We start from the raw sequence: 22739 nt of genomic DNA on the forward strand, positions 1-22739 counted from the left end.
AGGCTCGCGGAAATCTCTCCGGGTGGCCGATATCTTCCCTCCACCTCCCACCCGACTTCGGGTGCCTTGTCCCAGATGGAGACCGTGAGCTTCTCCGCTGTTCTCCAGCTCTGCCCGCAGCCTGAGTTTGCCCTTCTCACCTCTCTGCGCCCTGGTGATTTTTCAGGGTTCAGCTGGAACCAGAAGAGCCTCGAGGGCTTAGTTTCCCTCGCCCGGCAACGTCAGGGCTCTCCGAATACAGTCCCGTACTCCGTCTCCTGTGCACGTGCAAAGCGCTTGCCCTCCAGTAATCATCACAGCCCTCTTCTCCATACTTGCCATATGTGCCTGACTTTTTTGGGAAGTCGATCCATCTCCGAAGATGGGCTTGTCAGTTCGCCCAGCCTCCAGAAAGGATCCTGAATAGTTCCCGGACAGGCAGAAATGCAAATGGTGTGGCTTTCCTGCCAGCATAGGAGGGGGAAACGCTTCACCAGTGGCATTAATGCAGATGCTGGTATAGCTGTGAAAGGTATATATGAATCTCCCAAACTGGGACTGGAGAGGGGCGTCGTCGTGGGCGGCAAAGAACATTCCCATGTGGGAAAGAGTTGCAACTCCTAAGCGCACTTTACCAGGGAGCGCATTCCCTGGGACTCAGTGGCGCTGACGTTTGAGTAAACACGCCGGGAGTCGCGCTGTGACGAGCCAGGGCTGAGCCGCAGCTCGCACGTTACACAGATGGCGATGCGAATGGCTTGGATCGAGCCTTCGTCATTCTCAGAGGAGACCCCCCTGGAAATCAATGGGTTTGTTATGACTTACTTAAGCCCCATTGATTTCCGCGGATTTACCCCGAGTATGACGGAAGTCTGGATTCAAAATATGAACAGCGACGGCGAGACGATCGTTGGATCCAGACTTGAAGGAGACCCCCTTGAAGCCAACTGGGATAATTGAATCCTGACCAGCAAGGCTTATTGATTCCCGTGGGTTCCCTCTATGGCTACGTTTGGATGCCAAAGGGGAAGATACAGATGATGATGGGTTGGATCCAGATTTAGTCACGCGCAGAGGAGAACCCCTGAATCAAGTTAGTCACGACTAACTTAAGTCTCACTGCTTTCCGTGGGTTTACTCCGACTATGTCTAAATCCAATACCTTAAAAAGCAACTAATTATTAATATTATTATCATTATTATCAACAACGCCGTCGTCGATGTCCTTGGGTGGACGACGGCAGCTTGCTCTGAGGCAGCTCCGTGGGCGCGAGCCGGGCCGTGTGGGGCGGGGGGAAGGAGTCGCGCGCTCCCCCGCCGGGGGGTGGGGGAGGATTAGTGGGACGCCGCGCGGCCCCGCCCTCTCCTTCCCCTCAGCCAGGGCGCGAGAGCCGAGGGGCGATGGACCAAAGCGAGCGCGACTGGCACCATGACATTCGCGCGCTTCTTCCTGGCGGTGGCGGCTCTGGGGACGCTCGCTGAGCCGGGCGCTTCGGAGCCGGCTCGCTCGCCTCTCCCTTTCGCCCCGCGGGGCTCTGCCCACCAGCCGCCTCAGGCGCGCTCCCCGCCGCCGCCGCCTCTGCCGCTCCAGCACCACCAGCCCGCCAGCGGCTGCCCGCGAGGCGGCGGGCGCTTCGTCAACGTCACCGAGTCCGGCGCCGAGTGCCTGCCCTGGGCGGACGTGCCCACCTTCCTGGAGAAGACGCCTCAGGGCAGAGGGCTGAGAGGGCAGCGCAACTTCTGCAGGAACCCCGACGGCAGGAGCAGGCCCTGGTGCTTCTTCAGGAACAGCCGCGGCAGGGTCGACTGGGGCTACTGTGACTGCAGGCAAGGTGAGGAAGAGGAAGGCGGGGGGGGCAGGTGACAGGAGGGAGAGCGAGACCCTCCAACAACGGCCCTATTTGCTTTTGTATTCTGCTACCTCCCCCTGCGTCTATTTCTCTCTCCCCCGCCCGCCCGTTTTTGGAATGTAATTGTGCATTGATGATGATGATGATTAAATACAGGTAAGTACTTAAAGGAGCTCCAGGTGGTATACATGATTTTCCCCCTCCTCCTCACAACATTCCTGGGAGATAAGTTAGGTTGAGAAACTGTTACTGTCCCAAGCTATCCCAAGGACAATGGGGGTGCAAACCCAGATTTCTGGGGTCCTTATCTGGCACTAACCACTACACCACATGCCTCGGACTTCCCTATAACCAGACAGTCAAGTGGCTCCTTCTGTTTAATACAATAACTGCAACTGTATCTTCCTTGTTTCCAGGGCCAAACTAGATAGTAAATGATGGAGGGGAAGGATTGAGGTGTAGAAGGGCACTCAACAGTAGACAAGGAAGTAGCCAGAGTGAGGAGGGAGAAGAGAAACCCACCTTCCTTCAAAGCTAATATTTGAATTGGGGTGGGGTGGGGATTCCCATTGGCACCAATGTGGGATTCCCCCTCCCAAGCCAGGGTGGGGATCCTGCAGGCCTCCAGATGTTGCTGGACTGCAGTTGTCATCATCCCTGACCAATGGCAATCTTGACTGGCGCAAATGGATGTTGGGCTCCAGAAACAGTTGGAGAGGTCCCTCACCCCTGGCCCAAAGCAAATTGCAGACTCAGAGCAGTGGTTTTTCTCCCAAGGACACCAGTGTCTCTCTATACATCTGCCCCAATCTCAATAGTTAGGAGAACAACAATGCACAACCATCACAGCTGCTGCTATTTAAATTGTTCAAAACCTGCATAGTGAAGCCATAAAGTGTGGGGTAGCAAACTTTTGTGTGATAATCTTTGGTGTGAGAATAGGGTTGTTACAAGTCTACAAGACTACCCCTTTTTTCATCCCTGTGGAACTTTGGAAGTTTGTGAGTCTGTTGTGGTGGATGCTCTCTGGCTACCAAGCATAGCCCTGCATCCTTCAGGCTATGAGAACAATTGTTCAGGTGGGCACTGCTGAGCTGGTATTCATTAGCTTGCTCTAATGGGACAAGGTTAATTCTGGAAGAAGGGCTGAGTTGGTTAGGCAAGTTGGTTGCTTGGATGCTGAGGTCTCTGTGTGCTTGTTGCCCTTGTTAGTTGTTGGGAAGTACGTGTTGGTTGATTTTTGAAACTGTTAATATTCCAGCATGTACTGTGTAGTGTTGTGTATGTGTGTCAGCTGTTGCGATTTATGTATGAGAGAGAGATGCTAAAGACGAATGCTGAAAGTCTATTAGAATGCATTGTTTCTTTCTGAATGATATGTGGATTTCTAAATGGCTGGTGAAATGCATTCAGATGAATACATTCGAATGTATGTTGTTTTTAAAAATTATGTCTGGAGACTGAAAGTTCCTGTGTTTGGGGGGGGCATGGATTTCTGTTGTGAGGTTTGTGTGTATGGCCTGCAGTATGCATTTATTTAAACATTTATATCCCACCTTTGAATTAAAAAATGAACCTTTAAGGCAGCTTGCAGATAATTCAAATTGTGACTGTTGGATGTAGGCATATTGGTTGCCCCAGGGTTGGGAGGATACCCGCTGTGGTGTTTTGTGCATTGGCTACTGGAATTTATGTGTCCTCTGATGACATGCTTTAAGTTTGGCTCATGTACATGTTGCCTGTACTAATTGATGTGTATTGACTGTTGGGTTGTGTGCCTTCATTTACGACTTTTCATTACAATATTAAACTTATTAATCACCTAATATTAATAGTCTCTATGTGATTTACAATACTGTTTTGAAGATGCCATTTGTTATACAATACCTTAGTGGTATGTTTACTGTTGACTACTTCACTTTTAGGGATGCGGGTGGCGCTGTGGGTAAAACCTCAGCGCCTAGGACTTGCCAATCGTTAGGTCGGCGGTTCGAATCCCCGCAGCGGGGTGCGCTCCCGTTGCTCGGTCCCAGCACCTGCCAACCTAGCAGTTCGAAAGCACCCCCGGGTGCAAGTAGATAAATAGGGACTGCTTACTAGCGGGAAGGTAAACGGCGTTTCCGTGGGCTGCGCTGGCTCGCCAGATGCAGCTTGTCACGCTGGCCACGTGACCCGGAAGTGTCTCCGGACAGCGCTGGCCCCCAGCCTCTTAAGTGAGATGGGCGCACAACCCTAGAGTCGGACATGACTGGCCTGTACGGGCAGGGGTACCTTTACCTTTACCTTTTACTTCACTTTTACTTCTTGTATTTGTTTCAATATATTGCTTAAGCTCTCAGCCATGATGTATGTGTTAGCTAGTGAGTTTTTGCAAAAAAAAAAAAGCACCAAACCCTACAACTAGATTGCATGACTAATTAATTATTTACTGTAATTTATTTTGACTGATTGCAGCATACAGTAGTTAGTTGTGATCTTCGGGGGGGGGCCAGCATATTGTGTACTGGTAATGTGTGAAATATGTGTGTTGGTTGGTATTCTTTTTTACAGTACAATTCCACACATGTTTATGTGAAAGTAAGTCCAATGGGACTTAAGCCAATGTAAGTGTGAATAGGGTTTCAGTCTTAGTTACTTGTGTTTATGCAAATGGACTGCTACCAGCTATCCCCTTCACTTTTACATGGATTATTATTTCATTTATAACTTACCTTTCCATTGTAGAACCCAAGCTAATGCAAATAGGGTTCTCAGGTGATCTCCCACTGAGACACTGACCAGAGCCAGATTTGGTTAGGCTGCTGCATCATGTCCCTTCAGACAATGCCATGTAGTGATGCCCTGTAAAGCTGGGAGAGGGGGAGGGCTGGACAGCAGTCTTGCATACTGAGGAGAATTTGCCAAAAGGTTTGGAGAAAGTAAGCCTCCCAGGTGGACACAGTGAAGGCTGCTTATGCACATTAAACTTAAGTTGTTAGGGAACAAGGGGTCGGCCTGATTCCACAGGGCAAGCACTCTCTGACTCCAATGTCCCCCCAGGAATCAGATCATGTAAAGTTCAAGCGTATGACAGAATGTCTCCTGTTGTTTAAAGTGCCAGTGGAAAGGTGATCTGTGTGTTTTCCAAGCCAATTTCTTCCAGAATTATTTAAACTGGAAGGCTGACTCCAACCTTGCAGTTTGTATGCCTGAAAAGTGGGAAGGAATTTACACCCAACGGGCCAGGTTTTCCTTCTCTGCATTGACAACCAGTTTGAGCTCCTCTGCTCAAGCAGGAATCTTTTTGTTCATCTGCACAACATTGCTTTCAAGGGGGTGTGCACTCTAGATGCACATCCAAATGCTCACCCTAGTTGTAAGCACTACTTACAGCTCTAACATGGATCCAGCTTAACCCTGCAGATCTTGAACCAAAAAAGATTCAGCATAGGGTAATGTGCAGGCTGGAAAAAAATAAAAGGATAAATGAAAAGGTTCTTCTGTTAGCCCTGCCTTTCTTCTCTCTTTCTCCACTCCCTTTAATTGTTTTATGGGTCCACACTAAAGAGGGTGTAACAACACGTAAGTACATAAGTAGGACCTGCTACAGCAGGCCAGTGGCCTATCTAGTCTGGCATCTTGTACCCATAGGCATCTAGCTGGCCCCGTGAGAAGTCTGCCAACAGAACTCAAGTGCAAGAGAACTCTTCCCTCCTATGGTTTCTGACAGTTGGCATTGAGGACAGCATAATTACGGTACCTGGCAAGGGACAAATCATGATCACAAATGTGGTTTTCCCAAGGTGAGGCTCATCCACTGCACTCTAAGTAAGGGCTTATCCAAACTAACCTTTCCTCCACCCTTTCCGGGCAGGGTCCATGCTTTAAGGCTGCATGTCCAAGCAGCTCCCCCACCCCCTTTTCTTTTTTGCTGTGGAGCAGTCCCCATGCTCTTTAAAGCTCAGTGGACCAAACTGCAACCCACGGAAAACCTGAATTGATGCTTGTTCCGATTGAGTGCTAAAGGGTAGGTTTTCATGGGGAAAGCTCCAGGGCAATGAAATGAAATGTTTGGACACAGGCCTTTTAAGTGTGGACCTGTGCCTGGAAAGAGTGGGGCGGCGGCAAAGGTAAGTGTAGATAACCCCTTAAATTTGTTAATCCCAGTGATTTCTCCAAATGTGGGAAACTCAGCTGCATAATTTGTGATCCAGCAGGGTTATTCATTTGTATCACATACAGGAGCTATGATGTCTTCCATATATACAGGTGTACCTTCATTTTTCAAAATAATTATGAGACGGTGTCTAAATTTATCCATTTTTAAAGAAAATGTAATTTTTGTAGTGAAGTCTATTAATATACAAATCCTTTGGATGTATAATGTATTGACTGTAGTAAATGTCAAACTAAGATGGATCTCATTTTCAATAAGTCTCCTAGGTAGTTTCATAAGCAGGCGATGGGGTGAAAAATTATATTAATAAAAAGAATCTATCAGAAATAGTGCAACAGATGTACTGATATATGTGGTTTCATCACCACTAAGGTTAAACTGTTATTATTTTAGTAATAATATACTGTTCATATATCTGACAGATGCCACGTCATTTGAAGTTCTCCTTGCCTTTCTTCAGCATAATCATTTACAAAGTTTTTGAGATATTAAAGATGAGAGAGGTTTATTGATACGGCTGGGCGATTTAGCTTGCAGTCACCAGCAACTACATTTCCATGCTACAGCTTACTTTAGAGCAGAGGTGGCCAATCTCTTGCACTCCACAAGTAAAATCCAAGGTAAGATTCACAGCCCTGCCCTCATACCTTGGTTTGACTTTGTTGTTGACAGGTCAGTACAGAAAGGTGGGGAAGGTATGTTGGCCAGGCTCATATTTTGCAGCCAAATCTCCTGAACCTGTCTAGGAGTGTTCCTCCACATGCCCTCACAGTCAGAGGCAGTATCATTCTAAATACCAGTTCCTGGAAACTGCTCGAGAGGAGAGTGTTGTTATGCTCAGGAATGGCTTGTGGGCATCTGGTTTGTCACTGTGAGAACAAGATGCTGTACTAGATAGTCTACTGGCCTGATCCAGTAGTGCTGTTCTTATATATCACTTGCAGCACTCACTGCATACTCTTGTTTTGCTAGATCATGCCCCATTTTACACAGAAACCCACGAATGAAGCTCCATTTAGTTAATAAGAAGCTTCTGAGTGACTGTTGTAGCTAGTAGTTCTGATAGCTAGGCTCACTCATCTTTCCTCTCGCAGCACCCGGTTTCTTTTTGGACTTAGAGCATCAGAGAAGAACAAGGACATAGCTGCTTGCTGAGACTTGCTTGTTGCTTCTTATCCAAAAAGATGCCTGTTGATGTCAGAGGGAGGATCTCAGTGGGAGGCACCGAGAGAGAGTTGGAAATGAGTTCTTTTACATTACAGTGTTCGTTGGTAGCTACTGGAACAAATAACTGCTATAGTCATCTTGAGGCTTATTTCCATATGGAGCTTTTTTCATCGGCTTCTTTGTGAGCCAGTTCTTCAAGACTATTCAGAGTCCATCAGGAGCAAACCAGCTGTATGTTTCGTCAGTCTGGCTGTGTTCCATGGCATTACATTTATTTGTGGTAAGCACTGTCACGCTAGGTGTAAACATTTCCTTCCACAACAGACTTGTAGCATGAAGCATGAAGCACTTCTCCATATGCATCTTGATATAAACATGTGGATAGATCCATGCTTGAACATATTCTTGAAGAGTAACATGGGTACTCTCAGGGTACTTTAGGAAGCAAGAATGTGGTTTTGAATTGGAACATATTCTATATTATTTAGTTAGTTATTATTTAATTTCATTTATGAACCTCTTCCTGTGAGTCATCTTAAAGTGAGGTACAATACAACAAAAACAAACACAAAACAATTATACAGTGGTAGCTTGGTTTACAAACTTAATTCGTTCAGGAAGTCTGATCTTAAACCAAAGCGTTCTTAAACCAAGGCGTGCTTTCCCATAGCAGCGGGGGACTCAGTTTACGAATGGAACACACTCAACAGGAAGCGAAACACGTTCTTATTCCAAGGCAAAGTTCACAAACCAAAACACCTGCTTCCGGGTTTGCAGCGTTCTTAATCCAAGTTCATAAACTACCGTAAGTGGTTCTTAAACCAAGGTACCACTGTATAAATAAAATGGTTAAAGCAATTACATATAAAACAATTAAGCAACAACTATCGCATAAATAAGATCAATTTCAAATCCAATACAGATACTGACTAGGACAACAATCTCTACTTAGAAGGCTTGTTGAAAGAGGAAAGTCTTCAATAAGCACCTAAAGTGGCATATAGATGATACTTGTCTGATATACAATGGGAGGGAGTTCCAATGGGTAGGTGCTGCTACACTAAACATCTGATTTTGACATTGTGGGAAATGGACCCATTCAAAAGATGGCATCTGCAGGATTGGATGAATATATTGGAGATGAGTTGATCTTTTAGGTATGCTGGTCTCAAGCAGTTTAGGGCTTTAAGCACCATTTCCAGCACCTTCAACTTAGCCCAGTAGCTAGTTGGCAGCTGTGATGGGTATATCTTTGCTACAGATATGCATATACTACAGATTAATAATCGATAGTAAACTAGTAAAGATTTGTCAGAAGCAAGGCCAAAGGTCATACCTCTTACCTCCGATCTTCGAGAAATGGATTGCAACACGATTACTATTAAGGGAGAACACTGTTCCTTAGAATGCTTGGGAGATTATAGCCTGGTCCACACATCACATGAAAAATAAACTATGGTTTAAAGCATGGGTGGCTAGCCCTCAGTTGAGGGGCCCGATTCAGTCCCACAAGCAAATTTTTCTGAATGCTCTGCCTCCCCCTAGGCACCACCAATTTTGGTGGGAGCAAAAAGGAAAGAAAATAATGTGAACACAGTACTGGGGGCCAGTGCCCTGATGGAGATATCAGTTTCTCCCTACCTCATCGTCAATTTGATTATTTGATGAGTGGAGAGAGAGCAGTAATCCTTCCTCCTCAGCTGATCAGCACAGGACAGCTCATGGGTCGTGTGTGACTGTGTCTGCTTGTGTTTATCCTGTATAAATGTGAGAGCTACGAGCGTGAGGCGGGCATGGCCACTGGGACATTATGGTGAAGGGTGGGTGACAGACGATGATGTTGATGGTGCAGCCCCTGGAGGTTGACCAAAGGCCAAAAAAGTTAGCTACTCCTGGCTTAATGAGCTGCATGCTAGTTCATGTGGCTCAAAGGTCACCTCTTATGTTCTGCTTCGCTCTAGAATGCTTTGGCGCTGCAGGGTGGAAGCAACCCAGAGGATGACTTCACATTATGTGTGAACGTTATCATTGTGGTTTGTTCACCACTCATGGTCTGTGTGAAGGAAACAAACTATGATTGCTGATTTACATGTAATATGAAACCATCTTCTTGTTTGTTTCCTCTGTCTTGCACCAAAGCAAGGAGCAAAGCAGGGACTTTTCAGCAGCATGCACCAGCGTGCTGCTTGTTTGCATTTAACCATAGTTTATTTTTAATTATGGTCTAATGTGTCATGCAAACTGGCCAGGGCAGAATAAGAAAGAATAACCCCTGCAGCCTGGAATTTCCACCTTCATGTATTTACCCTGCAGCACATAACAATAGAATGTAAGTGTTTTCCACTTGAGATCATCTAGGAATGTAAATGCATGTAATTTTAGATCTGTTACAAAATGGATTCTGGAATATAGTGTCATTCAAGCTAGAAGTTGCTGGATGAATGATAGATGACTCTTTCTGGAGGAATAATTCTATTTATTTATTTATTTATCTGCAATTATGTAACTAGGAATTTTTTAAAATACTTTTTGGAAATACTTTCCGATCTCATATTGAAGTTTTGGTAATGAAAGTGGCTAACATTAGCCTGTTAAAAATAACAATGAAATGTACAGATTCTTTATAACAAAATAATAGAACAACAGGAATATGCTCATCGTGAAAGCAACAGCAGTATCTAAAACTATTTCTCAGCTCTCAGTGGTCTGGTCTCAAAGGCCTGTCAAACAAATCTTTGCTGATCTTCTAAAAACCTAACAAAGTAGAATTTTTTTCCTATTCTTTCTCTAATCCAGAAATCGTTGAACAAATTTAAAAGAGTACAGGGTGAAGGCCAACTTAATATGGAAGTCTTTGTATTGTACTTTTTTTCTGAAAGTGAGATGGCTCCTTGGGAGCCATTCTCATTATACCCCTAACCCCCTCCCCTACTTTAATTATTTCCAGCTCAATAACACATGAGACAATTAGGTCACAGGCCATTACATGTCTTTTATTTCCATGGAATCTTAGATCATTGATCAATGAGCTGTAGCGCTGTGAAGGAACTATTGCAGACAAGTACACAGCCAATACATACATTGCTTTGGGACTTTCAGATTTCAGGAGTGATAAATATATAGGAATTCAGAAACCCTCATTTGTGTGTGTGTGTGTGTGTGCGCGCGCGCGCTGGGAGGTTGATGGAGCTATATTGTATGCATAAAGGACATTGATTTTCAGCAGCAGTAAAACAGGTTGGAATCAGCTGAGAGTTTCTTCTTGTCTGCCCTCTTTCATCTACGTTCCATGCTTGGTCTTGCCTCATGCAGAGCCCATGACAAGTGTTAACCAAGTAAATCTCATCCATGCTAGTCTGAATTCTCCTTTCCAGCTTGCACTGGAAAATGTAACACAATCTTCTCTAAAGGGTAACAGGAGGTATCAAATACTTCTGCTTGGGGCCATTCCAAAGGAGCTCTAATTGCCAGGCTGAATATAAACAGCGTGAACTGACTCTTGGTGACTTCAAGTTTAAAGGTTTGGGTGGAGTCCAGAGCAAGGCACATCAGAATCCCCACTGAAATCACTGCAACTTAATTGATTGGAATCCAAAGCATGGCTGCTTAAAGCAAGGTCTTTCATTCTTTGAAGCATTTGGAGCAACTCCTTGTCCCAACACCCTATTGTAACTAAGCTGAAATGGTGTAACTGAAATACAGTGGTACCTCTGGTTACAAACACTTTGGGTTACAAACTCCACTAACCTGGAAGTAGCTGCTCCTGGCTGCAAACTTTGCCCCAGGATGTGAACGGAAGTTGCACGCTGGAGGCCCCATTAGCGAAAGCACGCCTCAGGATAAGAACGGTTTCAGCTTAAGAACGGACCTCTGGAACGAATTAAGTTCATAAGCAGAGGTACCACTGTATAACATGTATTATTCTTTACCTGTTAACTCCTGTCTCCATTTCCCCCTTATTATTTTCTTCTTGTATCTATTTGTTTAGTAAGCCTCTTGGGTTAGAGGTTTGTTAAGCCTATTCTATGTAAGGTGCCATGTTCTTCTATTATGTTATATAAAGTAAATAATAGGAATCAATTGCAAGGAACAATGTTTAGAATCAGGTTGTTAACTGAGTGCATCTGCTGGTCCCACTGAAATACTTTTGATTTTAGTGGGCTTAAACACAAGTAAATTTCCTTACATTGCAGCTAGAATGACTATTCCCTTTATTATAGTAAAGGTAAAGGTACCCCTGCCTATACGGGCCAGTCGTGTCCGACTCTAGGGTTGCGCACCCATCTCGCTTAAGAGGCCAGGGGCCAGCGCTGTCCGGAGACACTTCCGGATCACGTGGCCAGCATGACGAAGCTGCTCTGGCGAGCCAGCACCAGCGCAGCGCACGGAAACGCCGTTTACCTTCCCACTATAAAGCGGTACCTATTTATCTACTTGCACTTAAGAGTGCTTTCGAACTGCTAGGTGGGCAGGAGCTGGGACTGAACGACGGGAGCTCACCCCGCCGCGGGGATTCGAACCGCCGACCATACAATCGGCAAGTCCTAGGCGCTGAGGTTTTACCCACAGCGCCGTGACGCAGGGAAAATGTTACCTTGTTCATTCTCCTTGACCTCTCAGCAGCTTTCAATACCATCAACCATGGTATCTTTCTGGAGTGGCTGCCTGAGTTGGGGGAGGGGTGAGTAGCAGTGCTTTGTGGTGGTTCCAGCCCTAGATGGATGGACATTTCCAAGGGAGTGATGCTTGGAGAATGTTTGGTCCGGTGGAGCCTTCAATGTGGGGTTTCTCCGGGCTTGATTTTATCCCTTACGCCAGAGCTTTCCAAACTTTTCATGTTGGTGACACACTTTTTTAGACATTCATTGTTTAGTTCCAGCAGTAACAGGACCAGAAGACATCCAAAGCAGCTATCATGTCCTCTCAGGGAACCCTCATGTGCACCATAGCCAAGGTTAACTTTGTGTTTCATGTGAAACAACCCATATAATGTTCTGCATAGAACTGAATAGTTTGCATGGGTGTGTAGCTAGAATGTTTTGAAACTGCTTGTGGATTTAAGGGCTAGCTATCTCAGTATAACCTGAAATAATCTATGGATCTCGATTGTGTAAAAAAGTCCTCAGGGCTAGGATAATGCAGTCAGGAATTTTTAGTGTCGCAATTACATGGGATCCATATCTCTCCTTCTCTGACCTCAACTATGTGCTGTGGCATCTTCCTTTCCTTTTGATGAGGAACCTGTAATCCTTCAGATGTTGTTGGATTCCAGCTCTCATCAGCTTCATCTGGCATGGCCAATGATCAGAGAAGGTGAGAGTTGTAGTCCAACAATATATGGAGGGGTTCAGCTTCCCTGTTCTGTACATAGTGAACAAGGTAGTAGCCTGCCTTCCTGATGTGCTGTTTGTAGAGAAGAATGGTCAATGGTCCCTCTAGAAAAAAAGAGATCAGCCCACAGATCAATACTAAGCCTAGCTGAAGGTTATACTGAGGACTGTGGCTCTAATTAGGACAAATACGTTGGTGGCTTAAGAGCAGAGCAAATGAATAAATTCATTGTATGTAATATTGGCTATTCAGGCTGGTATAAAATGTGATCCTATTTGAGTGGTCAAATTATAGAGGGAAAGAGTAAGGGACCTTTAACGAAATCCATAAACTCCAGCCCTTTACGTCCTTTAAATTTAGCCAAAGCTCACATGGAATACACTTCTGCCCAGGGTATAACATGCAACCTGTATTTATAGTGGCTTTTACAACAGTTACATAAATGCCCAATGGTGATATATAAAATGCTTCAGCTTCGTTGAACAAGATAACAAGTTTCTCATTTGTATAAACTATTTTCTCAGTTTTCCATATCTGCCATGCGTGTGTTGCTTTTGCTACTCAACCATGGGGGTGTTTTAATGGTGGGGGTGTTTTCTTATTTCATTGCTCGACTTGAGGAAGTACAGACCATAAATTCACATGAGCTTTGTGAAGTGGTGTTTGGTTGTGGTCAAGTATGAACAAATGCATTCTTTGGCCTGAAATAAACTCTTGGCATCTGTGTCATGTATAATATTATATGGGTCACTGAAAAAGCTATGTAATCTATGTGATTGTTTTCTAATGCCTTTTAACATGATGGAATTAAATGAGAGGTATTCATCCCTGGCTATATTTTGTGGTATGTGTGTGTATGTCTTAATGCCTTTTTTAAAAGGAACTGCAAATTCTGTAAAGCTGATATTTCTGTGCCTACATAGACACTGAGCTTCCAAGGAAGAAATGGTATTGTCACTGTTCATTTCATTTGTAGAGAAATAGTATATCAGGCTGGCTGTGATGCAACTTGGAAGTAACCTCTGTTACTCTGCTCCCTCATCGCTACCCTCTGGCATGCCTGGCCGCAAGTTTAGAAATGGGGTGGCCAAACACTAATTTGTTCACCATATTAATACATTCCATGAAGATTTCCATTGAAAGACTATTTCAAGGTTGGTAAACACAGTAAACACTTTTACAAATTTGCCTGAAACATACAATTCCAACACCAATCAAACACTACCCAAGTAAAGTAGTTTCTTGACTGAATATATCAAAGAATGCCAGTGGAGAAAACACTGAAAACATTATGGAACTAGGATATGGATACCTTTAATACCAAAGCGATATGAATACTGCATCTTTTCCTCCTCCTCTTCCTTAATCTTCTGCTATCTGTCTCCATGAGGAACTTGCCATGACCCCAAATACAGCAAATGCTATTGAGAAGGTTTTTCCTGTAGGATACAGGGTTGTTGTTTTTTAAATGGTCGCTGTAGACATTGCCAATGATTCATCTATGAGAAGGATTCTAACACAGAGACACACAGCTTATCATTATTATTTTTTAATATATAGGTTCTGTGAGACTTAAAGGTGGCAAAAATGAGTTTGAAGGCACAGTTGAAGTTTATCTGAACGGAATATGGGGAACGATCTGCAGCAATCATTGGGATGATACTGATGCATCAGTGATATGTCAACAGCTTGAACTTGGGTAAGTGCTATATAGCTCTTAATTCACATTGGGTTATAAATGGTGCCTTACTCCTACACATTGTAGGAGTAAAATGGAGGTCAGTTCTCAGTTGTCTGTATTAGCAGATGTCACAATTGCTTGAAATAATTTATTCACTAAAGTTTGATAATTCCAGAGGAAACATTACTTTTATCTGGAAAGCAGGGACAGTTAAGAATATATGTAGTCAATGACTTCAGTAGAAAGCCAGTGGCGTTAGAAATCATTTAAATAACTAAGTAATCAAAACAAGAAAGCTCTGAAAATTTCACTTTAATGTAAAAAACAGCTTTGTGTGCTCTGGTTCTAGCTGGAAGATATAAAATTGGGATACTAGTTTTCTCAGGGCACTCTAAAATAAGGACAAAACAAAGCAAAACACTAGTAATTGAATCCTTTTTTTGAGGGAAATATGCCCTATTTTTTTTAAAAAACGATAACAAACAAACAATATTTTATATAGGTGATTGAAAAGCTCTGTGTTGCAGTTGTATAATGGAATACAGGATCAGACTCCTGATGGAGCATTTCAGAGTAATTGCCATTCTCCTTTTTTTTTTTTTTTTTTAATCCTCCAGCTGTATTGGTTTCAGAGACAGCCTAGAAATCTGTGGAGTTCAGCTGCTGCCATCTCAAGATATGCTGAGTCTTCTTCAGCACCCTGTAAATAGCAACTTGCCTTGTTTCTGTGCCCTTGCCTCTGGTGTTCACATAGTCTCTCTCTCTGTACTCTATGCCACTGTTCTTCTTTTCAGCTTCATTTCAAACAGTTTTCTAAAAAAGTGAAAGGTGATGCTTAAAGCAGGAACACTGAAAAACAGAAAAGAATTATTAGGTCTATGGAATCTGTACTGATGCTACAGTCCTGCATGCATTACAGATTTTCTGCACAGAATACGAAATAGCATTAAATTAGCATATAGATTGTTGCAACATTTTTTTTCAATTCATAACTGAGGCAAAATACCACATTGGGAGCGTGACAATCTATACTTGCGTTGCCTACAATTACCTACATGGATATGATCCGCATGTAGGAAACCCATCATGTTTGGATATAAGTGGTCCTCTATTATTCATGCACAAGTCCCAGTTTAATCAATGGCACTGACCTGCAGATAACTTATGGCAAGATTGCACAAAGATTGTTATATAACTTTGTATTTATGGTCTTGGGTGATTGCCTGTTGTGTCTCATGCAGTGGAACTGGTTCTCCCTAGAATAATTTGTAACAGCAGTTCTTGCCTTGACATAGCAGGTGGTGGTTTTAGAATAAGATGAGAATCTGACGACAAAGAAGACGATGAAATCTTGAGGTTGGATGAAAACACACACCACTGAACACAAAAGAAGCATGTTAAGGACTGTTGTTCTGTTCAACTGGGATAGGCCAACACTTGCCCAGGCCCAACCTAGCCCAGATCCAGCCTCACTGTACTCTGTGAAATTCCTTGTTGTTGATGAAACGAACAATTATACTGTAAATATAAACTATGCATTTGAATCATTCTCAACTTGGTTTGAGTTTATTGAACCATACATTGCTTTAACATCTTCCTTAACCATGTGGAGAACTGCTTCCCACATGAAGTTCTACCCAGAGAGTTGCATTTTCATATATGCTATGAAAAAAATCCCAAAGTTGAAGAATTGTCCTACATTGTGGGTCCAACAGTCAAGAAGCTGGTTACAGCATGTACTGTAGAAGAATGTGAGGGGCAGATCCAGCTCGTCAACCTGGGAAGGCAGCCCATCTAGGAGAAAAAACCCCACTGCTGCCTTGTGGGATATATTTGGGAAAAGAAAAGTCTAAGGAGTAAAGCCTACACAAATCCAGAGTGGAGTCCCTAAGACGGCTGGATGGCACCTTGTATACCTCCTTCCGGCAACTCCTACAGGCAAGCTGGTGCCAAATGTATTGCTTTGCTTTCCTTTGGACCACATCAGCAAGGCTGAGAGGGGAGTCTTGTCATCTAGGTAGCCCAGGACCTCCATGCACACTGCCAAGGCTTGCATGCTGGGAAGGTTACTTCAGTGCTGCTAACGCAGTGGTTTGACCTCAGCCCTGTAGGGACATTCATTGTCTTTCGAGACAGACAGATGCCAACAAAAAAGAATCAGGAGTACAAACTCTTAAAGCAAGCTCATTATTTAGTAAAATGGTAGGGAATTTTATATGAATAAACTTTAAGCCCACCCTTTCACATTTGATCCTTCTCTGACAGACTGGAACATAAATATTTAATTAATGCCATGTGACAGGTTGGCATCAAAATAATGAAAAATCAGCAGGTTGCTATGGATACATTATAGAAGTGATTAATTAACCATTTGCAACTTCAAGGGAGTTTTTCAGGAAATAATGAACACCCAAGTGAAGTTGTTGTATTCATCTGTTAATCCTACTGGGTTATTTACCTCTCTTCAATACATATTTGATCGTAAAAAGATTTTTTAAGAGGGTGATGCTTGAAATGTGTATTTTTCAACTGAAAGCAACTCTGCTAAATTCAAGTTGTAACAAAAGATTGGGGAATGTTAAATGGAACAAAGCATGACAAGTACAATGCTGTATTTAATGCAGGGCAGAGCGGTGTGTGTTTGGAAGAGAATTCTAGGGCTGCTGTGGCTTGCTATAGCCAGGCTATGATTCCTGGCTAAGGTCACCTGTGCTTCTTATTAATCCTATCCCATACTGAATATTACAATGGTGTCACCAGTAGTGGTACTGCTAGGGCAGAGGCTAGGGGGGCCAACCGTAGGTGGAAGCAGAGTTTTGTCAGCATCTTCCTCCTTGTTAAGTTCTACAAAGGTAAACCTGAGACCAATGAGGAATCTGACAGCCAGGTCCGCCCTTGGACTGGTTGTGCATAAGGAAGCAGGCTAGCTCAGACTGAGGTTGGTGGGGCAGTGTCCCATTTGCCCTCATGGAGCAGTTTCCATTGCCTTTCACATCCCACAGAGTAAGGTTGCCTTGATTGTTCTTTTGTGTTGTGGCCCTTTTAAAAAAACAAACAAACCAAAGCTTTATTGGGTTTGCTTAGAATACATGCAATGTGATGTTAACTAGAGATTATTCTACTCTTCTTAAAAGAGTGGCCAGTTTGGACTGACTCTGAGCTGTTTTGTAATGTCTAATATTAATCTGCACATGCCAAACCAATTTATACAGATGTGTGGATTAGATGAGATCAAAGTCCTGCCCATCTGGAGGTTGCAATTTTGCTTATGGCTTTAGCTGTGTGTTACGTGCAATTTCTCTATCTGGTTTTCATATAAAAAGGTTTTTGCTCCCAGATTTCTCAAGGTATGAGCGATATAAGCTGCCAGCGGGTCTGCTTGAATTATCTGTTTGATATTAGGATGGTTTCAAAATGAGCAACTAATTTCCATATAAAAATGGAACACATGTATGGGCTCTCTTAGGCTGCTACCTTCACCTGAGTGTGAATACCTGGTACAATGTATGGAGAAGGCTGAAGAAGTGATGCTGATTCACATACATTCATCTAGAACCCTATAGCTGACTACTTGCCTAAAGAGCTTCTGGAACTAGAGCTCATATGCTGTGCTTCAGTTTATGGGGCTTACCAGTGGCTTCTAGAATTCTCTATAGCATGATCCAGTGCAGTGCACTAGTGCAGTGCACTCGTAGTATTTTAAGAGTGCTCCCAGCGAACCTTCAAGCTGTTTTTAAAATTCATGTACATTTAAAAGAGACAGCTTGGGGGATTGGCATGAAAGTTGCCTGTTGGGAAAGTTGCTGAAGAAATAGTCTGTCTCTATTGGCAGCTCATGTGAGAATTTAAAAAGTGATATTGGAGTTCACTGCAGATAAGGGAATATTTAAAACAACCTATTTAATTTATGAATCACTCTTCATGAAACATCCCAGAGTGATGAATCATAAAAACATCATAACGCATCAATAAAAAAATGAAAACAATTTCAGATCCAGTGCACATGCATATACATAATATCCACTGAAAGGCTTAGTTGTGCCTCAGAAACTGCAGTGAAGTATGTGCTATTTAATTTGGAATAGTACATTAACAAGGGGTTTCTAGTTATCTCAGTTGCCTTCCTCATTGCCTATGTTTGTTGCTTTTCCCACAGGGAGAGAGGCACAGCGAAGCACACCCCATTTTCTGGACCAGGCCTTATCCCTGTTTACTGGAGTGATGTACATTGCCATGGTGATGAAGAAAACATCTTACTTTGTGAAAAAAGTGTCTGGCAGGATGGAATGTGTCCTCAAAATATGGCAGCTGCTGTTGCATGTGGCTTTTCCCATGGTAAAATACAAGTACACATACATAATTTGGTTTTGCGTTATGTAAACAGCATATTTATTTTCAGAGACGATTTAGTTTAAAATAGCCTTGTTGAGAACAGTTGGTGGTAAAGTAGTTAAGGGTGTGCCAAATAATAGCATCATTATTCTCCTCCAAGTCGTATTTAATTGAGGCCTAAATATCTTTTGAACTAGCTGGAATTATTCCACAATGGAGATTTTGAAGTCAGTATCACAGCATTAATGCAGAAGGTTTTGTATTCAGGGATTACGATGATAGTTTCAAGGACTCCTTTCTCTGTTCTTTGGTCCTTGGTGGTTTTCACTAGCCTTTTAAGGGACTCTTCAGAGGAAGGATGGACATGTTGATAACAACATTCCCTTCTGGGGTTTTCCGGCAAGGCCAGTGATGGACAGGGCCAGAGTGGGCAGGACTGGACTCTACAGTGACTAGGTCCAGAGGCTAATGTTGGTGGCCCACTTTATCTCTGTCTCCCTTTTGGTTGTACCTTCCACCACTTTTCCTCCTTCTTTTACCACCCACATGAAATTGGTCTGAGAACCACATAAGATTGGGCTGAGGACTGTCTGTGTCCCTATGGCTGCAGTTTGACCACCTGTGGTCTATGTAATGATTGCCCACCTTCTTCTTGTCTGAGTCCTTCTACCTAAAGGTGTTGTGTTTCAGGGCACTTGCTTGCACTCTTGACTGTGTAATACAATGGCTAAATATTTGTGAGCTTCCTTAATACCTTTGAAGTTCTCTGAGCATCACTAAAGCAAAGACAAAATTAAGGTGACCGGCACAATTCATTTTCTCTTGGGATCTAGACAAAAGTAGTTCAAAGCAGGACCCTTAAAGGTGTCTAAGAATCAATCAAACCCCAAAGCCTGTAAAAAAAGATAGGGGATTCCACATGGCACACAGCACTATTCATCAATGGAAGGTGGAACACTTATGAGGCTCACATTGCTGCTTGCAAGATGACATCATGTCTCTCTGAACAGCTGCCTGCACCTCCTTGGGAAGGCATGCCTCACCCTTTGAGAATGATGCCTCCAGAATACATTGTGTGCATATATGCGCTTGTCTAGGCCAAAAATACTTGCTGGTTTTGCAATTTGTCACCTTCTGAAAAAGTGCATTCTGTACTTTTTTCTCTTTCCAAATAAAGCATCATGATTGATGATATTCAAACCATTCTGCTCCTCAGTGAGTTTGTCCAGCTAGAGGAGTGTACAGTACTGACACGCTTAATTATGTTACTTTATAGGAACTGCACAGATATGCAGAATTTTTTTTAGGGCTGCTTTGTTCTTTGTCAGACCATCATACGAAGAGCCTCAGTGGCATCTTTTTCCAGCCTCCAGTATATTTATATACAGGAGCAAAAATGTAGTGCAGAAAATGATTGTTTCCTAAGGTACTGTATAGGGAAAACAGAACTCGTTGAGTACAGTGGATTGAAAAAGTCATTTGAGCAGGGCTAGTCTGGGCTATGCTTAGAATTCTGCAGGTTAGTTCTTGCAACTACTTTACCTATGAGCAATGCTAACATTTCCTTAGCTACAAGCAGGCCTTGTAATCCCATGGAAAAATAGTTACAAAATAGGCTGTATGCATATACAACCAGCAACTATTTCCACAGGTCAGGAGCTCTTTTTCTAGTTACTGTCACCATGTGGATTGCTTCAGCTGTATAAATGCACCTTTTGGTGTACATGGACATTGCTCTGTGTGAGTGTGTGCCAAATCATAGATTGGGGCTGCCTGCATGGCTCTGGACACAGCAGTGTTGCAAACTGAAGTAACAACTCTCTCAAGTAAGACACAGTTGTATGCAATCTTGTCATTTGGCTTGTGCAATAGAACTTCCCCTTTCCTATAGCCCCCAATATACTCTCAGAATCTGCTCTAGAGGGCTGGAGGACTCTCCTGTTAAGTTCTTGGGAATGCACAGACAGAAGAGAAGAAGGGGAAGTCCTGCTGTGCAACCAGAACCTGGCTTTTGCAGCACTGGATAAAACTATGTTTTTAAATGAAACCCCAAATTTTAATCATCAAATAATGCAGAAGACTGAGGATAATACACATGGTCCAAAGTAACAGAATGTACATATGGAAGACCCTGGTTAATTTGTTGCAAACAGAGAAGGAAGCACAAGGGCTTCATGCTTTCAATACTTCCAAATTTCCATTTTGACCATCACAGAGAAGGTGTGATTCAGTGATAACCATTGTTGAGAATGCTTCGCAGAGGCAACTGGCTAGCCCCTGTTTGAAACTTAAGTTCCTTTATTGTTATTCAGTTATATTCAGTTATAAGAAAGGATCACTACTGATGGAGTTTCCTTCACATCGAGTTTAGGAGATGTGGAATTCTTAGTTTCTGTTTCTGCTGTTGAAATTTCTGCTTTAGAGCTACAAGAATTATTAATACTCCAGGCATGCTGTTGCGTTATGCTGTTAGTGATCTGAAATGAGCCACAATATTACTAGGTTGTGTCTGTTCAAATTACAAAGCCTTTGCTGTCCATTTGGTAGCAGCTGATCACTAATAACTGGAAAAATGAAGTTTTCATTTCCCTCCCTTCCTTATGTGTTTCATTTCAGACCCTGATTTTATCCCAGTCCGACTGGTTGATGGAAGCAGTGCTTATGAAGGAAGAGTAGAAGTGTATCATGCTGGTCACTGGGGAACCATCTGCGACGACCAGTGGGATGATGCAGACGCTGAGGTAGTCTGCAGGCAGCTTGGCCTTGGGTTAGTTTTCCCACCCCAGTATATTGTATTCAGTTGAAAAAGAAAGCTAATCACTGCCAATGAATTGAGATGCAAAAGCAAAGTCAAATGCCTGCACCATGTTTTGAAATGGATCTGATACTTAGGACGGCTGAACAAGCAGCACCACTTGAGCCAAAACAGAGTCTTTTGACCACCTCAGGGTGTAACTAAACGTTGCTGATAATGTATAGACTCTAAGCTAAAAGGGCAATCTCATGTTTTGTTCTCCTTCTCTCCCATGCAACTTGTAGGGATAGTCCATGTGTGGTGTGGTGCAACAGATGTCACTTGCAGGATCATCCTTGCCATCATTAAGGGCAACGATGTCACACCATGTATTGAGTATCCACATACCACCTAGGAAAAATCAGTAGCCCAGTGTGACTTATTTGTATGACAATTCTCAGATTTGTTCCACCATGAATTTCACGTTGGCTGTAGGTTGTATATTGGAAGTAATCAGTGGGATTCACACATGAGGATAGATTTGAACTCATGCCTGAGAGCTGCACAGGGAGCAGCCCCTTGTGCTCAATAGAGCTTCTGAGGCCATTTTCTAAACACTGCCCCCACTTCTGATGTTCAGCATGTTGTTCCTGATATTGGGGATATTTGGTTTCCAATATGGAGTGAGGTCTGCATCTGTGTTGACGAGAAGAGAGACAAAGGTTCATGCACTTGCAGCATCACTCTTTTGAGCCAAGCCCAAATATACAATTAGTGTGCCACAGTTTATTGGTAATTTGTAATTTCGAACACATGCCGCATGCTAAAGTAGAGTTACATTTACGTTACTTTGAGGTTGACTAGCTTGCCTCTGTCCCATGAGTATAGTAAATTATAGTTGCCATTAAATATTCCCTATCCATATGCTTTTATGGGAGCCTAAGGACTAGTGAGCTCAAGAAGAAAAAGCAAGATGCCTTAGCAGGTAGGCTCATCATTCCTGGACTGAAATTTACCATGAGAGGAAATATATAGTGGCCAGGGGTGGATGGGCTAGGAAGAGACGCCAAGCTATATCGTCTCAGTTAATCCAGCTGGAAATGTTCTGCAAATTATAAAATAAAGCCTCTTGGAAATGACCTTCCTATCCTCTCACAGCTTTCACTTGGCATTACTGTGCAATAAAACCCACCAGGATTAGTTTGCCAGTGACAAGAAGAGAATACTGCTCATCTAATTAAATACTTTCTGTATGCTAACCCCTCCCCATTATAGCATATGGATTTCCAGCCTGTGAGGCACTGCATAAGTATATTTTCAGCAGAGCATGTAGAATATCCAGAGTTAGTCATACTCAGAATGCACCTATTGTAACGAGTGGAGATTAAGTCCTTTTTTGTATCATTGGGTCTCCTCCGACTTAGCTGGACATCATCACACATCTTTGATATATTTTTTCTTCATTCCACTGATATAATGATTATTTAAATGAAATGTTTTTGAAATGTT

General features: G+C 43.1%; 1 protein-coding gene across 2 annotated transcripts in view; it reads left to right on the forward strand.

Moving 5' to 3' along the window:
- The first annotated feature begins 1341 nt into the window (after window positions 1–1341).
- PRSS12 (serine protease 12) overlaps window positions 1342–22739 on the forward strand; it is a 48117-nt gene continuing 26719 nt past the window's right edge. The window contains exons 1-4 of one of the 2 annotated variants that reach the window (XM_053403550.1): window positions 1343–1811; window positions 14044–14182; window positions 18321–18499; window positions 21113–21263. In XM_053403550.1, the coding sequence (XP_053259525.1) occupies window positions 1409–1811; window positions 14044–14182; window positions 18321–18499; window positions 21113–21263 (872 nt within the window). In that variant the 5' untranslated portion in view covers window positions 1343–1408. Of the gene's footprint in view, window positions 1812–14043; window positions 14183–18320; window positions 18500–21112; window positions 21264–22739 lie in introns of both variants that reach the window. The other variant, XM_053403551.1, reaches the window with a different exon arrangement.

This window comes from Podarcis raffonei, chromosome 9 (genome assembly GCF_027172205.1).
Source record: "Podarcis raffonei isolate rPodRaf1 chromosome 9, rPodRaf1.pri, whole genome shotgun sequence".
In the NCBI taxonomy this organism is placed as follows: Eukaryota; Metazoa; Chordata; class Lepidosauria; order Squamata; family Lacertidae; genus Podarcis; species Podarcis raffonei.